Below are 14,027 nucleotides of genomic sequence, written 5' to 3'. Positions count from 1 at the left end.
ACCTCCCAGGTTCACGCCATTCTCCTGCCTCAGCCTCCCGAGTAGCTGGTACTACGGGTGCCCGCCACCACACCCGGCTAATTTTTTGTATGGTTAGTAGAGACAGGTTTCACCGTGTTAGCCAGGACGGAGACAGGGTTTCACCGTGTTAGCCAGGATGGTCTCGATCTCCTGACCTCGTGATCCGCCTGCCTCGGCCTCTCAAAGTGCTGAGATTACAGGAGTCAGCCACCGCGCCCAGCTTACTTTATTTATTTATTCATTCATTTATTTATTTGAGATGGAGTCTCGCCCTGTCACCAAGGCTGGAGTGCAGTGGTGGGATGTTGGCTCACTGCCACCTCTGCCTCCTGGGTTCAAGCTATTCTCTGCCTCAGCCTTCCGAGTAGCTGGGATTACAGGCAGGCACCACCATGCCCAACTAATTTTTTGTATTTTTAGTAGAGACAGGGTTTCACCATTTTGGCCAGCCTGGTCTTCAAGTCCTGACCTCGTGATCTACCCGCCTCAGCCTCCCAAAGTGGTGGGATTACAGGCGTGAGCCACACACCCAGCCAATTACACACTTTAAATGGGTGAACTGTATTATACATAAAATATATTTCAATATAGCTATTAAAATGGCTTTAAAAAGATTTTTGGAAAGGAGCTCACATATTCTCTAAGGAGAATTGACTTTTGACCCTCAAAACAAGGGTTTGGATGGGAATGATTCTTGAAGCGAAAAGCATCCTGGTGTCTTAGGAAATAAGGCAGAGGGGGCCGGGCGCGGTGGCTCACGCCTGTAATCCCAGCACTTTGGGAGGCCGAGGCAGGCGGGCAGATCACCTGAGGTGGGGAGTTTGAGCCATGCCTGACCAACATGGAGAAACCCCATCTCTGCTAAAAATACAAAATTAGCTGGGCGTGGTGGCATGGCTTGCAGTGAGCTGAGATCGCGCCACTGCACTCCAGCCTAGGCAACCAGAGCAAAACTCTGTCTCAAAAAATAAAAAAATAAATAAACAATAAAAAATAAAAAAAGAAAGCAGAAGGAAGAAGAAAAGAGGGGGCAAGTCAGATAGCAAAAGCTCATAATTGGGAGAAAACAAATAAGAGTTGTTTTTTTTTTTTTTTTCTGAGACGGAGTCTTGCTCTGTTGCCCAGGCTGGAGGGCAGTGGCGCAATCTTGGCTCACTGCAAGCTCTACCTCCCAGATTCATGCCATTCTCCTGCCTCAGCCTCCAGAGTAGCTGGGACTACAGGCGCCTGCCACCACACCCAGCTAATTTTTTGTATTTTTAGTAGAGACTGGGTTTCACCATGTTAGCCAGGATGGTCTCGATCTCCTGACCTTGTGATCTGCCCGCCTGAGCCTCCCAAAGTGCTGGGATTACAGGCGTGAGCCACCACACCCAGCTATAAGAGGTTTTTTTTTTTTCCAGTTCTTTATAAAGATCTCAGGCATGTATAGGCTTGTAACACTTTGGATAAACCAGAAGGAAAGATAAAGAAAATTTGGCATCACTTAAGTTTTAATTTTTACTTATTAAAACTCTGTATTAACACATGTTCTTGATATAGATCCAAAGAGACTCAATTTCTGGGAAACTGGGTTGAGGAAGTAAACCATTTTTTAGCCATTAGACTTACCACTCGGCTGAAATACTCATCTAAAACTTCCACAAAGTTATGAATGAATTCATAAATAGCCATCTCGTTCTAAAATAAAAGAAGAAAGGTACAATCAATTTTAGTGTCACTCTCATGTAAACCAGACATAGAACTTCCCAGTCAGCTTCCAGGTTTTAGAGCATGTGGCTTAGTGAACTGATAATGTGAGGAAAGTAGCCTCCCACTGACAAATATTCAGAACAGTTCTATCACTCACTTGTTTAAAAGATGCCTATCAACAGGGGAAATGTAGATAAACCTTAACCTCTAGGATTTTTTTTTTGGCCAGATGTGATGGTTCATATCTGTAATCCTAGCACTTTGGGAGGCCAAGGTGAGAGGATGGCTTGGGGCCAGGAGTTCAGGACTAGCCTAGGCAATACAGTGAGACTCTGTCTCCATAAAAAACTTAAAAACTAGCCAGGTGTGGTGGTGCATGCCTGTAGTCTCGGCTACTTGCCAGACTGAAGCAGGAGGATGGCTTGACCCCAGGAGTTCCAGGCTGCAGTGAGCTATGATGGCACCACTGTACTCTAGCCTGGGAAACAGAGCGAGGTCCTATCTTAAAAAACAAAAAGGCCATGTGTGATGGCTTACACCTGTAATCCCCACTGCTTTGGGAGGCCGAGGTGGGAGGATCACTTGAGCCGAGGAGTTGAACACCAGCCTCAGCAACATAATGAGATCTCTTCTCTACAAAACATAAAAAAATAGGCTGGGCGTAATGGCTCATGCCTGTAATCCCAGCACTTTGGGAGGCCGAGATGAGTAGATCACTTGAGGTTAGGAGCTCGAGACCAGCCTGGCCAACATAGTGAAACCTCGTCTCTATTAAAAGTACAAAAATTAGCTGGGCGTGGTGGCTCATGCTTGTAATCCCAGCACTTTGGGAGGCCAAGGCGGGCGGATCATGAGGTCAGGAGATCGAGACCATGGTGAAACCCCGTCTCTACTAAAAAATACAAAAAAAAATTAGCCAGGTGTGGTGGCGGGCGCCTATAGTCCCAGCTACTCGGAGAGGCTGAGGCAGGAGAATGGCGTGAACCCGGGAGGCGGAGCTTGCAGTGAGCCGAGATTGCGCCACTGCACTCCAGCCTGGGCAACAGAGCGAGACTCCGTCTCAAAAAAAAAAAAAAAAAAAAAATTTAGGCCGGGTGCCTGTAATCGCAGCACTTTGGGAGGCTGAGGCAGGTGGATCATGAGGTCAGGAGATCAAGACCATCCTGGCCAAAAGGTGAAACCCCGTCTCTACTAAGAATACAAAAATTAGCTGGGCGTGATGGCGGGCGCCTGTAGTCCCAGCTACTCAGGAGGCTGAGGCAGGAGAATTGCTTGAACCCAGGAGGCAGGGGTTGCAGTGAGCTGAGAGCATGCCATTGCACTCCAGCCTGGTGACAGGGTGAGATTCTGTCTCCAAAAGAATCTTTTTTTCTTTTTTTTGAAGTCCATGATTAATCTAGCCAGATTAAAATCTTAGTGTCTAGCATTTAGAGTTCTTAAATCTATTTCCTGACTTTACCACAAATTGGCTTAAGCAATTTTTCAGGCTCTTCATGCCATCATTTTTCTATCTGTGAAGATGGGAAAACCACTTCAAAGTTTGGTTCATGGATAAAAAACAACCAATCAATATTTCAGTTAGATCTAAAACATCCTTTCAGGGATTCCATGGCCATAAGTGCTATTGGTTTGGGAGTGGCGTTTGTGAAGGGGTGAACCAAATAAATTTGAGGTGATGTAATTACCACACAATCGTCTTTATAGTTTTCTCTGGCTTTTGATATATCAGCCCATGTTTTTTTTTTTTTTTTTTTTTGAGATGGAGTCGCGCTCTGTCGCCCAGGCTGGAGTGCAGTGGCGCAATCTTGGCTCACTGCAAGCTCCGCCTCCCGGGTTCACGCCATTCTCCTGCCTCAGCCTCCCAAGTAGCTGGGACTACAGGCGCCCACCACCACGCCCAGCTAATTTTTTGTATTTTTAGTACAGACGGGGTTTCACTGTGTTAGCCAGGATGGTCTCAATCTCCCAACCTCGTGATCCGCCCGCCTCTGCCTCCCAAAGTGCTGAGATTACAGGCGTGAGCCATTGCACCCAGCCTCAGCCCATGTTTAATGCCAAAATCAGTTGGCCTCTATACTTATCTGACCTGCTTCATTGTTCAAGAGAACAAGGGCAGGGCACTGGTATTGCTTACAACAGAAAAAGGCATTCTGTGGTTTGGGGCCTCTCTACTTTGCAAGCTCCTGATCTAATCCAAGAAACATCCTAGATATTTCTCTTCCACACAGCTTTCCTCATCCTTGCTAGAAACCAAGATCCTAGCCAGGCACAGTGGCTTGTGCCTGTATTCCCAGCTACTTGGGAGGCTAAGCCAGGAAGATCGCTTCAAGTCAGGAGTTCTAGGCCAACCTGGGCAATACAGTGAGATCCCATCTCTAAAAAAAAATAAAAGCAAAAAAATAAGCTGGGCTTGGGAGTGTGAGCCTGCAGTCCCAGCTAGTCGGGTGGCTGAGATGGGAAGATTGCTTGAACCCAGGAATTCAAGGCTGCAGTGAGCTATGACTGTGCCATTGCACTCTAGCCTGTCTCTTAACAAAAAATTATCCGGGTGTGGTGGCACGTGCCTGTAATCCCAGCTACTTGGGAGGCTGAAGCAGGGGAATCGCTTCAATCTGGGAGGTGGAGGTTACAGTGAGCTGAGACCATGCCACTGCACTCCAGCCTGGTGACAGGGCAAAATTCCGTCTAAAAAAAATCAAGAGAGTCATAATTCTTAGGGAGGCAAGTAGAAAGAAATTCTTGCATTTTCCAAGATCTCTTCTATTATCTTACCTCAGCATCATTAACTCCAACCACAATGAAGAGAGCTGCATACTGCCGATATATCAGCTTAAAATCCTTATATTCAATGAAAGAGCACTAGACAAAACACAATGAGATATTAATTCCTGTGGCTGAGAGAGAGTTCTTTAAAATGACATGCATAAGTTCTAGGTTCTGATTTATCCGACAAACATTCCTAGGAATATAGAATATTAAGATGTTACACAGCCATTGGTGGCCTTCTTACAATATTCAGGGGACCACTTAGAAGCATCTCTAGTGGAAACTGGAGAAGTCTTGGAAAAAAGTCTGAGTGTTCACATGGGTTCCCACTTACACTCCTTCTTATTCCTTTGCTTGCCTGTGTGTGGAACTCAGCAGGCAAAGGTAATGAATAATCAGCATTTTAAAGTGCCTCTGAAGCAAAAATAAGCAAACACGATAAAGAAGATTTTCTTCTTCTCACCTCCCCAAGATTGTTTTGGAAGCAATTAGATATTCTCAGTTTTATACTATTTAATAGTCATTGAGGAGCCAAATAGATGGTACAAACAAACAAAAATTGGTTGCTTTTTCCTAGACTCATGAAAAGAATCCATGTAGATTATTTTATAAATTATTTAAGGATGGCTTCTTTGTGGCAGATGCTAGACAAAATCTCGCATTGTAAACATTGCTTCATATGAATTAATAACTAGCCTGCCACCACTGACACATGGATAAAATTCCCTTCTCATTCATCCGTTTCCTATTGCCTTTGTACAAAGAGTTATGGGAAGGCGCTGAGTGGATGGGAGGTGGAGAGAGGGCAGAAGCACAAGGTTACTCTTCTTCCGGATTTTAGGGTGTGCAGGATGTGCTGCTCTTAGGTGCCCGGGTGCACCTGGGAATGAAGCTGCAAATTTTGACCATGGAAATTCCTCTATGGGAAAGCCATCTGGAGGAATTTAGGCTTTTATTTAAAATTAGGATAAAGGTAATGAGTACAGAAGCATTCTGCAGCATTTGGCTCACTGTAGAGCAGTGGGATCTCTGCTCAGCTGGATCTTTCAAGGAAACACAACCTTTTTGAAAGAACTGAGGAACATTTTTCAAAGCTTCTCAGGAGTTTCTGACATTAAAAAAAAAAAAAGTATCAAAGCACCTCTATGGATAAAAACTAAGCTGCTATTATGCTACTTTGGTGCCTGATTATGCCAAAAGCCCAGTGGGCTCCTTTCAAAAATAATTTAGAATGCATCAAAAGTATCTAACAGTATATTCACTCCAAAGCTTTCATTTCAAAGGGTAACCTATCAGTGAAAATGATGTTTGAAATTGAGTGCCTGCATTCTGCAGAAAGATTCAAATAGGAATGCTTCTAAGAGTATTTACTTTTACTTAAAGTATGTGGCTATTAACAGCCCTTTAACAGTTTCTGTTTCCGTCTGACAACATGAAACAGTGTGTGCCATGGCAGGCCAAAGCAGTAATTCAAAGAGGAACTCTGAGATGTCCCAACTGAAAAATCAGTTTAGATGCCAAGGGAGACACATTTGTACCGTGTTATTTCTGAGCACTGATGTAGTTTAATATTTGATGATTTAGCACTGGTGCTCACAGGCAGCCCATTATGCAGTGAAATGGAGAACTGACAAAATTAATGCACGAGTTAAACAAGTTTTCTGATTTTCCCTCAGTTGTTGAGTAATTTCCAACAGATCTGGCAAGTTTAGGACCTGGATTAAGTAATTCTCTAAATAAAATTCTTCATAAAAATTTTGTTCAAGGGGCCAGGCGTGGTGGCTTATGCCTATAATCCCAGCACTTTAGGAGGCCGAGGCAGGTGGATCACCTGAGGTCGGGATTTCAAGACCAGCCTGACCAACATGGGGAAACCCTGTCTCTACTAAAAATACAAAATTAGCCGGGTGTGGTGGCACATGCCTGTAATCCCAGCTACCTGGGAGGCTGAGGCAGGAGAATTGCTTGAACCTGGGAGGTGGAGGTTGTGGTGAGCCGAGATAGTGCTGTTGCACTCCAGCCTGGGCAAGAGCAAAACTCTGTCTCAAAAAAAAACAAAACAAACAAACAAAAAAAAACTGTGTTCAAGGTATGAGCTAGGGAAAAAATTCTTTGCAAAATGGACTTGGTTTTTGGCCTGGCACATGGCTCATGCCTGTAATTCCAGCACTTTAGGAGGCTGTGGCAGGCAGATCACTTGAGGTCAGGAGTTCAAGACCAGCTGACTAACATAGTGAAACCACATCTCTACTAAAAATACAAAAATAAGCTGGGTGTGGTGGCGCACGCCTGTAATCCCAGCTACTCAGGAGGCTGAGGCAGGAGAATCACTTGAACCCGGGAAGTAGAGGTTGGTTACAGTGAGCCAAGATGGCGCCACTGCACTCCAGCCTGGGTGACAAAGCAAGACTCCATCTCAAAAAAAAAAAAAAAAATTGTTCTCACTCATAGGTGGGAATTGAACAATGAGAACACTTGGACACAGGGTGGGGAACATCACACACCGGGGCCTGTTGTGGGGTGGGGGGAGGGGGAAGGGATAGCATTAGGAGATATACCTAATGTAAATGACGAGTTAACGGGTGCAGCACACCAACATGGCACATGTATACATATGTAACAAACCTGCATGTTGTGCACATGTACCCTAGCACTTAAAGTATAATAAAAAAAAACTTTTTTTAAATTAAAAAAAAAAAGGACTCAGTTTTTAAAATTTGTTATTTAACCTCCTTTTTTTTTTTTTTTTTTTTTTGAGACAGAGTTTTTTTTCTTTTTCAAGCCGGCGGGAGAGAGGGAAATCTTGGCTCACTGCAACCTTCACCTCCCATGTTCAAACAATTCTCCTGCCTCGGCCTCCCCAGTAGCTGGGACTGCAGTTGTGCACAATTACGCCCAGCTAATTTTTCACCATGTTTGCCAGGCTGGTCTCGAACTCTTGACCTCTGGAGATCCACCCGCTTCAGCCTCCCAAAGTGCTGGGATTACAGGCATGAGCCATTGCACCCAGCCTTAACCTCCATTTTGGAAGCTGGATAAATTTGTTGTTTCACATGAATTCTTAATTTCCATTTTCCCCACCTAGATAATAAAAGCAAATTTGTTTTGTTTTTAAATCACTGGTTTCAGTATTATATTGGTGGTATATTTACAAAAATAATAAGCAGAATAAAACCACCCCATTTGAGAATAATATTATTATCCTCTGGCACAAAATGGGTCTTCAGTATTCACTTCTATACCAATAATCTGATCTTCATTTTTTGGCTTATAGAAAGCTACCTGCTACAGGAACTCATGAGAGTTTCAAGGGCTGAATTCACAGGAATGAAAAAAGAAGAAGTGTCTATTAGCAGAAGGAAATTTTACTGTCGTTTCCAAGGTGCATTGAGACAAATATGCTGACTTAAATAAGAACCCAAGATTCTTCCAGGTTTTCCTTGTTTTTGTTTTCTTAAAGGGATGTGAAGAGAGCTGTGCTTCTTTCAGTTTTTCGTTTCACATCACTTATTTTCTCTAGTAGCTGTTGAAGGAATATAGCTCAAAGAAAATGATGGCCCCTGAGACTCAGTAATTACAAATCTGCCAAGGATGAGTTGAATGCAGAGATAAAAGAGAGGACCAGAGACTTACTTGTTCATTGGATCGAGAGAGACAGCTCTTTATGACTTCTGTTTCCAGAAGTGTACGCTTATTAATATCCACATGTTCATAGTACTTAGAAAGTCGAGTCTGCCCTTGTTTATTCACCATGAGGAAAAATTTTATCATTTTTCTTTCCCGGCCAGTATTTTTCCAAATACAGTTCAAAAGTTATGACAAGGGATGGCTGTAACTGGAACCTTGAAGACAAAAACAAACAAACAAACAAAACCAGAAAGGCAAGATCAAATTTCTCAAATAATTATATTAAATGTTTTTATAGATAAACAGTAAATAAAGTAGTAGTAAATATCATCTGATAATATCAGTCTTTATTCCTATGAACTAATTGAGGTTTTAATAAATAAAAACCAGGCCGGGTGCGGTGGCTCACGCCTGTAATCCCAGCACTTTGGGAGGCCAAGGCAGGTGGATCACAAGGTCAGGAGATCGAGACCATCCTGAATAACATGGTGAAACCCCGTCTCTACTAAAAATTCAACAAATTAGCTGGGCGTGGTGGTGGGGGCCTGTAGTCCCATCTACTCTAAAGGCTGAGGCAGGAGAATGGCGCGAACCCCAGAGACGGAGCTCGCAGTGAGCCAAGATTGCGCCACTGCACTCTAGCCTGGGCAACAGAGCAAAACCGTCTCAAAAAAATAAACAAATAAATAAAATAAAATAAAAAAATAAAAACCAATGATAAATTTTCATCAATTATTCTCCAAAACAATTCTGAGCAACTGCAGTACCTCTGTTTCTATTCATTCAATTTACTTATCCATTTTGCTGAGTAACAACGATGTGTCAAGCACCAGAAGAATGTGGAGATGAAATAGTAAGGACTTCTGATCTCCTGATTTTTACATCTAGCAAAGGTGCTAGGTAGGTAAACAACGGCAGTACAAGGTGATGAGTTATAACTGGGACAGGTCCGCTTCCATGGGTGTGTACAGAAGGGAGGGACAAGCAACATCATAGGAGAGTGAAGAACTGCTTCCCAGAGAAGGGGCACTGAGGTTGTGAAGAATGAGCTACAGGGGAAGACTGAGGCAGAGAAAACGGGTATGAAAGCTCTGGAAAGTTCGCTGGGGCTGCAGTTCAGGGCGTGGGAAGAATAGCTGCAGGAAATTAAGCTACTCACATATGACATAATTGGCTTTAGAAGTCATGCTAAGGAATTTGGGCTTTATTTTATGGGCAATGGAGACAAGATCTATAGTAAAGCTTTTCTTTCCTTAGTGGTGGAAATAATAGTAGTGATACCAATTTATCAAATTCCTCCAGGCCCTATAACAGGCTCTGTAAGGTCCTATGCTGAGCAATTCTCACAATTGTTTGAGGTAGGTACTTCTGTTATCCTTACTTTATTTTTGAGACAGGGCCTCGGGTGGAGTGCAGTGGTGCAATCTCAGCTTACTGCAACTTCTGCCTCTGGACTCAAGTGATCTCCTCATCTCAGCCTCCTGAATAGCTAGGATTATAGGCATGCACCATCAAGTCCAGCTAATTTTTTAACTTTTTGTAGAGATGAGGTTTCACTATATTGCCGGCTGCTCTTCAACACTTAGGCTCAAGTGATCCTCCTGCTTTGGCCTCCCAAAGTGTTGGGATTATGGGCGTGAGCCACCTTATCAAGTCTGTTATCCTTATTTTAAGGTCAAGCAGCCGGGCGCGGTGGCTCACGCTTGTAATCCCAGCACTTTGGGAGGCCGAAGCGGGCGGATCACGAGGTCAGGAGATCGAGACCACGGTGAAACCCTGTCTCTACTAAAAATACAAAAAATTAGCCGGGCGTGGTGGCGGGCGCCTGTAGTCCCAGCTACTTGGAGAGGCTGAGGCAGGAGAATGGCGTGAACCCGGGAGGCGGAGCTTGCAGTGAGCCGAGATCGCGCCACTGCACTCCAGCCTGGGCGACAGAGCGAGACTCCGTCTCAAAAAAAAAAAAACAAAACAAAAAAAACAAGGTCAAGCAGGTTAAAGTTTAGAAATAAGACACCCTGGCCGGGCGCGGTGGCTCACGCTTGTAATCCCATCATCACGAGGTCAGGAGATAGAGACAACCGTGAAACCCCGTCTTTACTAAAAATACAAAAAAATTAGCTGGGCGTGGTGGCGGGCGCCTGTAGTCCCAGCTACTCGGAGAGGCTGAGGCAGGAGAATGGCGCGAACCCGGGAGGCGGTGCTTGCGGGGAGCCAGGATTGCGCCACTGTACTCCCGCCTGGGGAAAAAAACGAGGATCTGTTTTCCCAAAAAAAAAAAAAAAAAAAAGGAAATAAGACACCCAGTCGGGCTCGGTGGCTCATGCCTGTAATCCCAGCATTTTGGGAGGCCAACGCAGGTGGATCATTTGAGGTCAGGAGTTCGAGACCAGCCTGGCCAATATGGTGAATCCTTGGCTCTACTAAAAATACAAAACTCATGGCATGGTGGAGCACACCTGTAATCCCAGCTACTCAGGAGGTCAAGGCAGGAGAATCGCTTGAACCCAGGAGGCGGAGGTTGCAGTGAACTGAGATGGCAACACTGTACTCCAGCTAAGGGAGGAGAATCTCTTGAGCCCAGGAGGCAGAGGTTATAGTGAGCCGAGATTGTGCCACTGCACTCTGGCCTGGGTGACAGAGCAAGACTCTCAAAAAAAAAAAAGGAAAAAAAAGAAGATATCCAAAGTCACTGCACGATTTTGTGTCAAAGGTGGGCTGCGGTTCGAATGCCAAGCACAGGCATGGATCCATGACACCTAACTCATCCTCCCCATTCAGGGGTTCGTGCTTGTGCTGTTATGTCTAACTTGGTTGTATTGAATCTCATATTTGTTTCTCTTACACTCAACGTAGGTTTTGGAAAAATCAATGCAAGTGAGCATAATATTGATCAATGGCCAGTCCTTCTTTCATCACAACCACCAGAGCTGGCTGGTCTGGCTCAGCTGACAATATTGTATTCACATTTTGTGATATCTGTGAGAATCAGTGCAAAAAACTAAGATGAATAATAGTTCTTAAATGAACTTTAACATTTGAAATTTTAGATTTATAGTAAAGTTGCAAAGATGGCCATTGTTAGCATCTCGCATTACCATGGTACATATTAACTCCAGACTTTATTTGGAGTTCATCGATTTTTCCACTAATGTCCTCTTTTTGTTCCTGAATCCCATCCAGGATACTATAGTGCATTTAATTGTCATGTTGCTTTAGTCTGCTCTGGTCTGGGACAGTTTCTCAGTCTGCCTTGTTTTTCATGACCTTAACAGTCCTGAGGATAATGGCCCAGGCTGGAGTACAGTGGTACAATCAGGGCTCCCAACAGCCTTGAACTCCTAGACTCACCTGATCCTCTAGCCTCAGTTTCTCAAGTAGCTGGGAGTAGCTGGGACTACAGATACATGTCACTATGCCCAGCTAATTTTTACTTTTATTTATTTTTATTTTTGAGACAGAGTCTCAGTCTGTCACCCAGGCTGGAGTGCAATGGTGCAGTCGATCTCAGTTCACTGCAACCTCCGCCTCCTGGGTTCAAGCGATTCTCCTGCCTCGACCTCCTGAGTAGCTAAGATTACAGGTGCCTGCCACCATACCATGAGTTTTGTATTTTTAGTAGAGACGGGTTTCACCATGTTGGCCAGGCTGGTTTCCAACTCCTGACCTCAAGTGATCCGCCCGCCTCGGCCTCTCAAAGTGCTGGGATTACAGGCATGAGTGACTGCCCTCGGACTTTATTTTTATTTTTGTAGAGATGGGGGCCTCACTATTTTGCTCAGGCTGGTCTTGAACTCCTGGCCTCAAGGGGTCCTCCTGCCTTAGCCTTCCAAGTGTTGGGATTATAGGCATGAGCCACTGCCTCCAGCCAATATTTGCTTATAATATAAATTCCTAGTGATTTTTTTTTTTTTTAAATGGAGTCTCATGCTCTGTCCCCCAGGCTGGAGTGCAGTGGTGTAATCTCGGCTCACTGCAAGCTCCGCCTCCCGGGTTCATGCCATTCTCCTGCCTCAGTCTCCCGAGTAGCTGGGACCATGGGCGCCCGCCACCATGCCCAGCTAATTTTTTGTATTTTCAGTAGAGACAGGGTTTCACCGTTAGCCAGGATGGTCTTGATCTCCTGACCTTGTGATCCGCCTACCTCGGCCTCCCACAGTGCTGGGATTACAGGCGTGAGCCACCGCGCCCGGCCAACTCCTAGTGAATTATTACTGTGTGCTATCAGAGAATCCATTTGATTTCATTAACTTTAGCATCCTCATCTGTTAATGTAAGTATATTAAACTAGAACACAGACCCCTCTGAGAATACAAAGAAAGCTAATGAATCTTTTACAGAAAAATGTGCAAGGAGGTATCTACTTAAATGCTGTAAAAGAACCTCAGGACATCCACAGACTTTCCTGATACCTATCCTGGGCTCTAGGTTGAGAACCCTGAGCAGGGTGATTCCTAAGGTCCTTTAAAAATAAATAGACCTGGCCGGGTGCAGTGGCTCACGCCTGTAATCCCAGTGCTTTGGGAGGCCGAGGAGGGCGGATTGCCTGAGGTCATGAGTTCAAGAACAGCCTGGTCAACATGGTGAAACCCTATCTCTACTAAAAATACAAAAATTAGCTGGACATGGTGGCGGGTGCCTGTAATCCCAGCTACTCGGGAGCCTGAGGCAGGAGGATCACTTGAACCTGGCAGGTGGAGTTTGCAGTGAGCCGAGATTGTGCCATTGTACTCTAGCCTGGGCGACAAGAGCTAAACTCTGTCTCAATAAATAAATAAACCTCCAGGATTTAAAAAATCTTCCCATTCACTTTATCATTATTTGCTATACACAAAACACTAGATTTGTGTCTAGAATAAATGAGAAATGATGTAGAATAAATGTGGCATACAGATCAATCTGAAATCTTTGTTAAAATTTGATTTTATAGCCAGGTGCGGTGGCTCATGCCTGTAATCCCAGCACCGAATTTGGGAGGCTGAGGCGGGCGGATCATGAGATCAGGAGATTGAGACCATCCTGGCCAACATGGTGAAACCCTGTCTCTACTAAAAATACAAAAATTAGCTGGGTGTGGTGGCACACACCGGTAGTCCCAGCTACTCAGAAGACTGAGACAGGAGAATCACTTGAACCTGGGAGGCAGAGATTGCAGTGAGCCGACATCGCACCAGTGCACTCCAGCCTGGTGACAGAGGGAGACTCCATCTCACACACAAAAAATTGATTTTAATGTATACTTCCAACTTGTTCACAAATATTAGGTGTCACATTTAGCAGCTGCAATTTCAGGGACCAGTTTCCCAATCTGCTGCTTAGGAGACTGAAAGTGGGGGAGACTATTACAGGGCTAGGTCATCCCAGGTAGGCATTTGCAGCTAGCGATCTTAGCAACAGTTCCTTAGAAGGTGTCTGTTAAGAGTCAGTTTGCTAAATGCTCAGCTGTCAGAATACCAGTCAGAGGCTGATTTACAGGGCTTGATCTACTTCACAGCCTCTTTGAGTACAAAACATTAATTATCTGTTTGATGAGGCATCCATGCCTGTTGAAGGGTAGAGTTGACTGCCCAGGCAAGCGGTGGCTCATGCTCGTAATCCCAGCACTTTGGGAGGCTGAGGTGGGCGGATCACCTGAGGTCAGGGGTTTGAGACCAGTCTGGCCAACATGGTAAAACCCCAATCTCTACTAAAAAATACCAAAATTAGGCCAGACACAGTGGCTCATGCCTGTAATCTCAGCACTCTGGGAGGCTGAGGCAGGTGGATCATTTGAGGTCAGGAGTTCGAGACCTGATGGTGAAACTCGGTCTCTACTAAAATACAAAAAAATTATCTGGGTATGGTGGCATGCGCCTGTAGTCCCAGCTACTCAGGAGGCTGAGGCAGGAGGATTGTCTGAACCCGGGAGGCGGAGGCTGAAGTGC

The 14,027-nt window shown here is 44.8% G+C and overlaps 1 protein-coding gene across 2 annotated transcripts in view; it reads right to left on the bottom strand.

Moving 5' to 3' along the window:
- The window catches only part of AP4S1 (adaptor related protein complex 4 subunit sigma 1), a 70,981-nt gene that overhangs the window by 17,355 nt on the left and 39,599 nt on the right, over positions 1 to 14,027 (bottom strand). For both annotated transcript variants that reach the window (XM_032180186.2, XM_032180188.2), the window contains exons 2-4: positions 8,113 to 8,321; positions 4,486 to 4,572; positions 1,633 to 1,701 (exon numbers count right to left, since the gene is read on the bottom strand). In XM_032180186.2, coding sequence (XP_032036077.2) covers positions 1,633 to 1,701; positions 4,486 to 4,572; positions 8,113 to 8,250 — 294 coding nt within the window. In that variant the 5' untranslated portion in view covers positions 8,251 to 8,321. The remainder of the gene's footprint in view (positions 1 to 1,632; positions 1,702 to 4,485; positions 4,573 to 8,112; positions 8,322 to 14,027) is intronic.

The sequence above is a fragment of the Hylobates moloch genome, unplaced genomic scaffold (genome assembly GCF_009828535.3).
Source record: "Hylobates moloch isolate HMO894 unplaced genomic scaffold, HMol_V3 SCAFFOLD_16, whole genome shotgun sequence".
NCBI classification, from domain to species: Eukaryota; Metazoa; Chordata; class Mammalia; order Primates; family Hylobatidae; genus Hylobates; species Hylobates moloch.
Note: the sequence above shows the minus strand (reverse complement) of the source record. Positions and strands in the feature narration are given on the sequence as shown.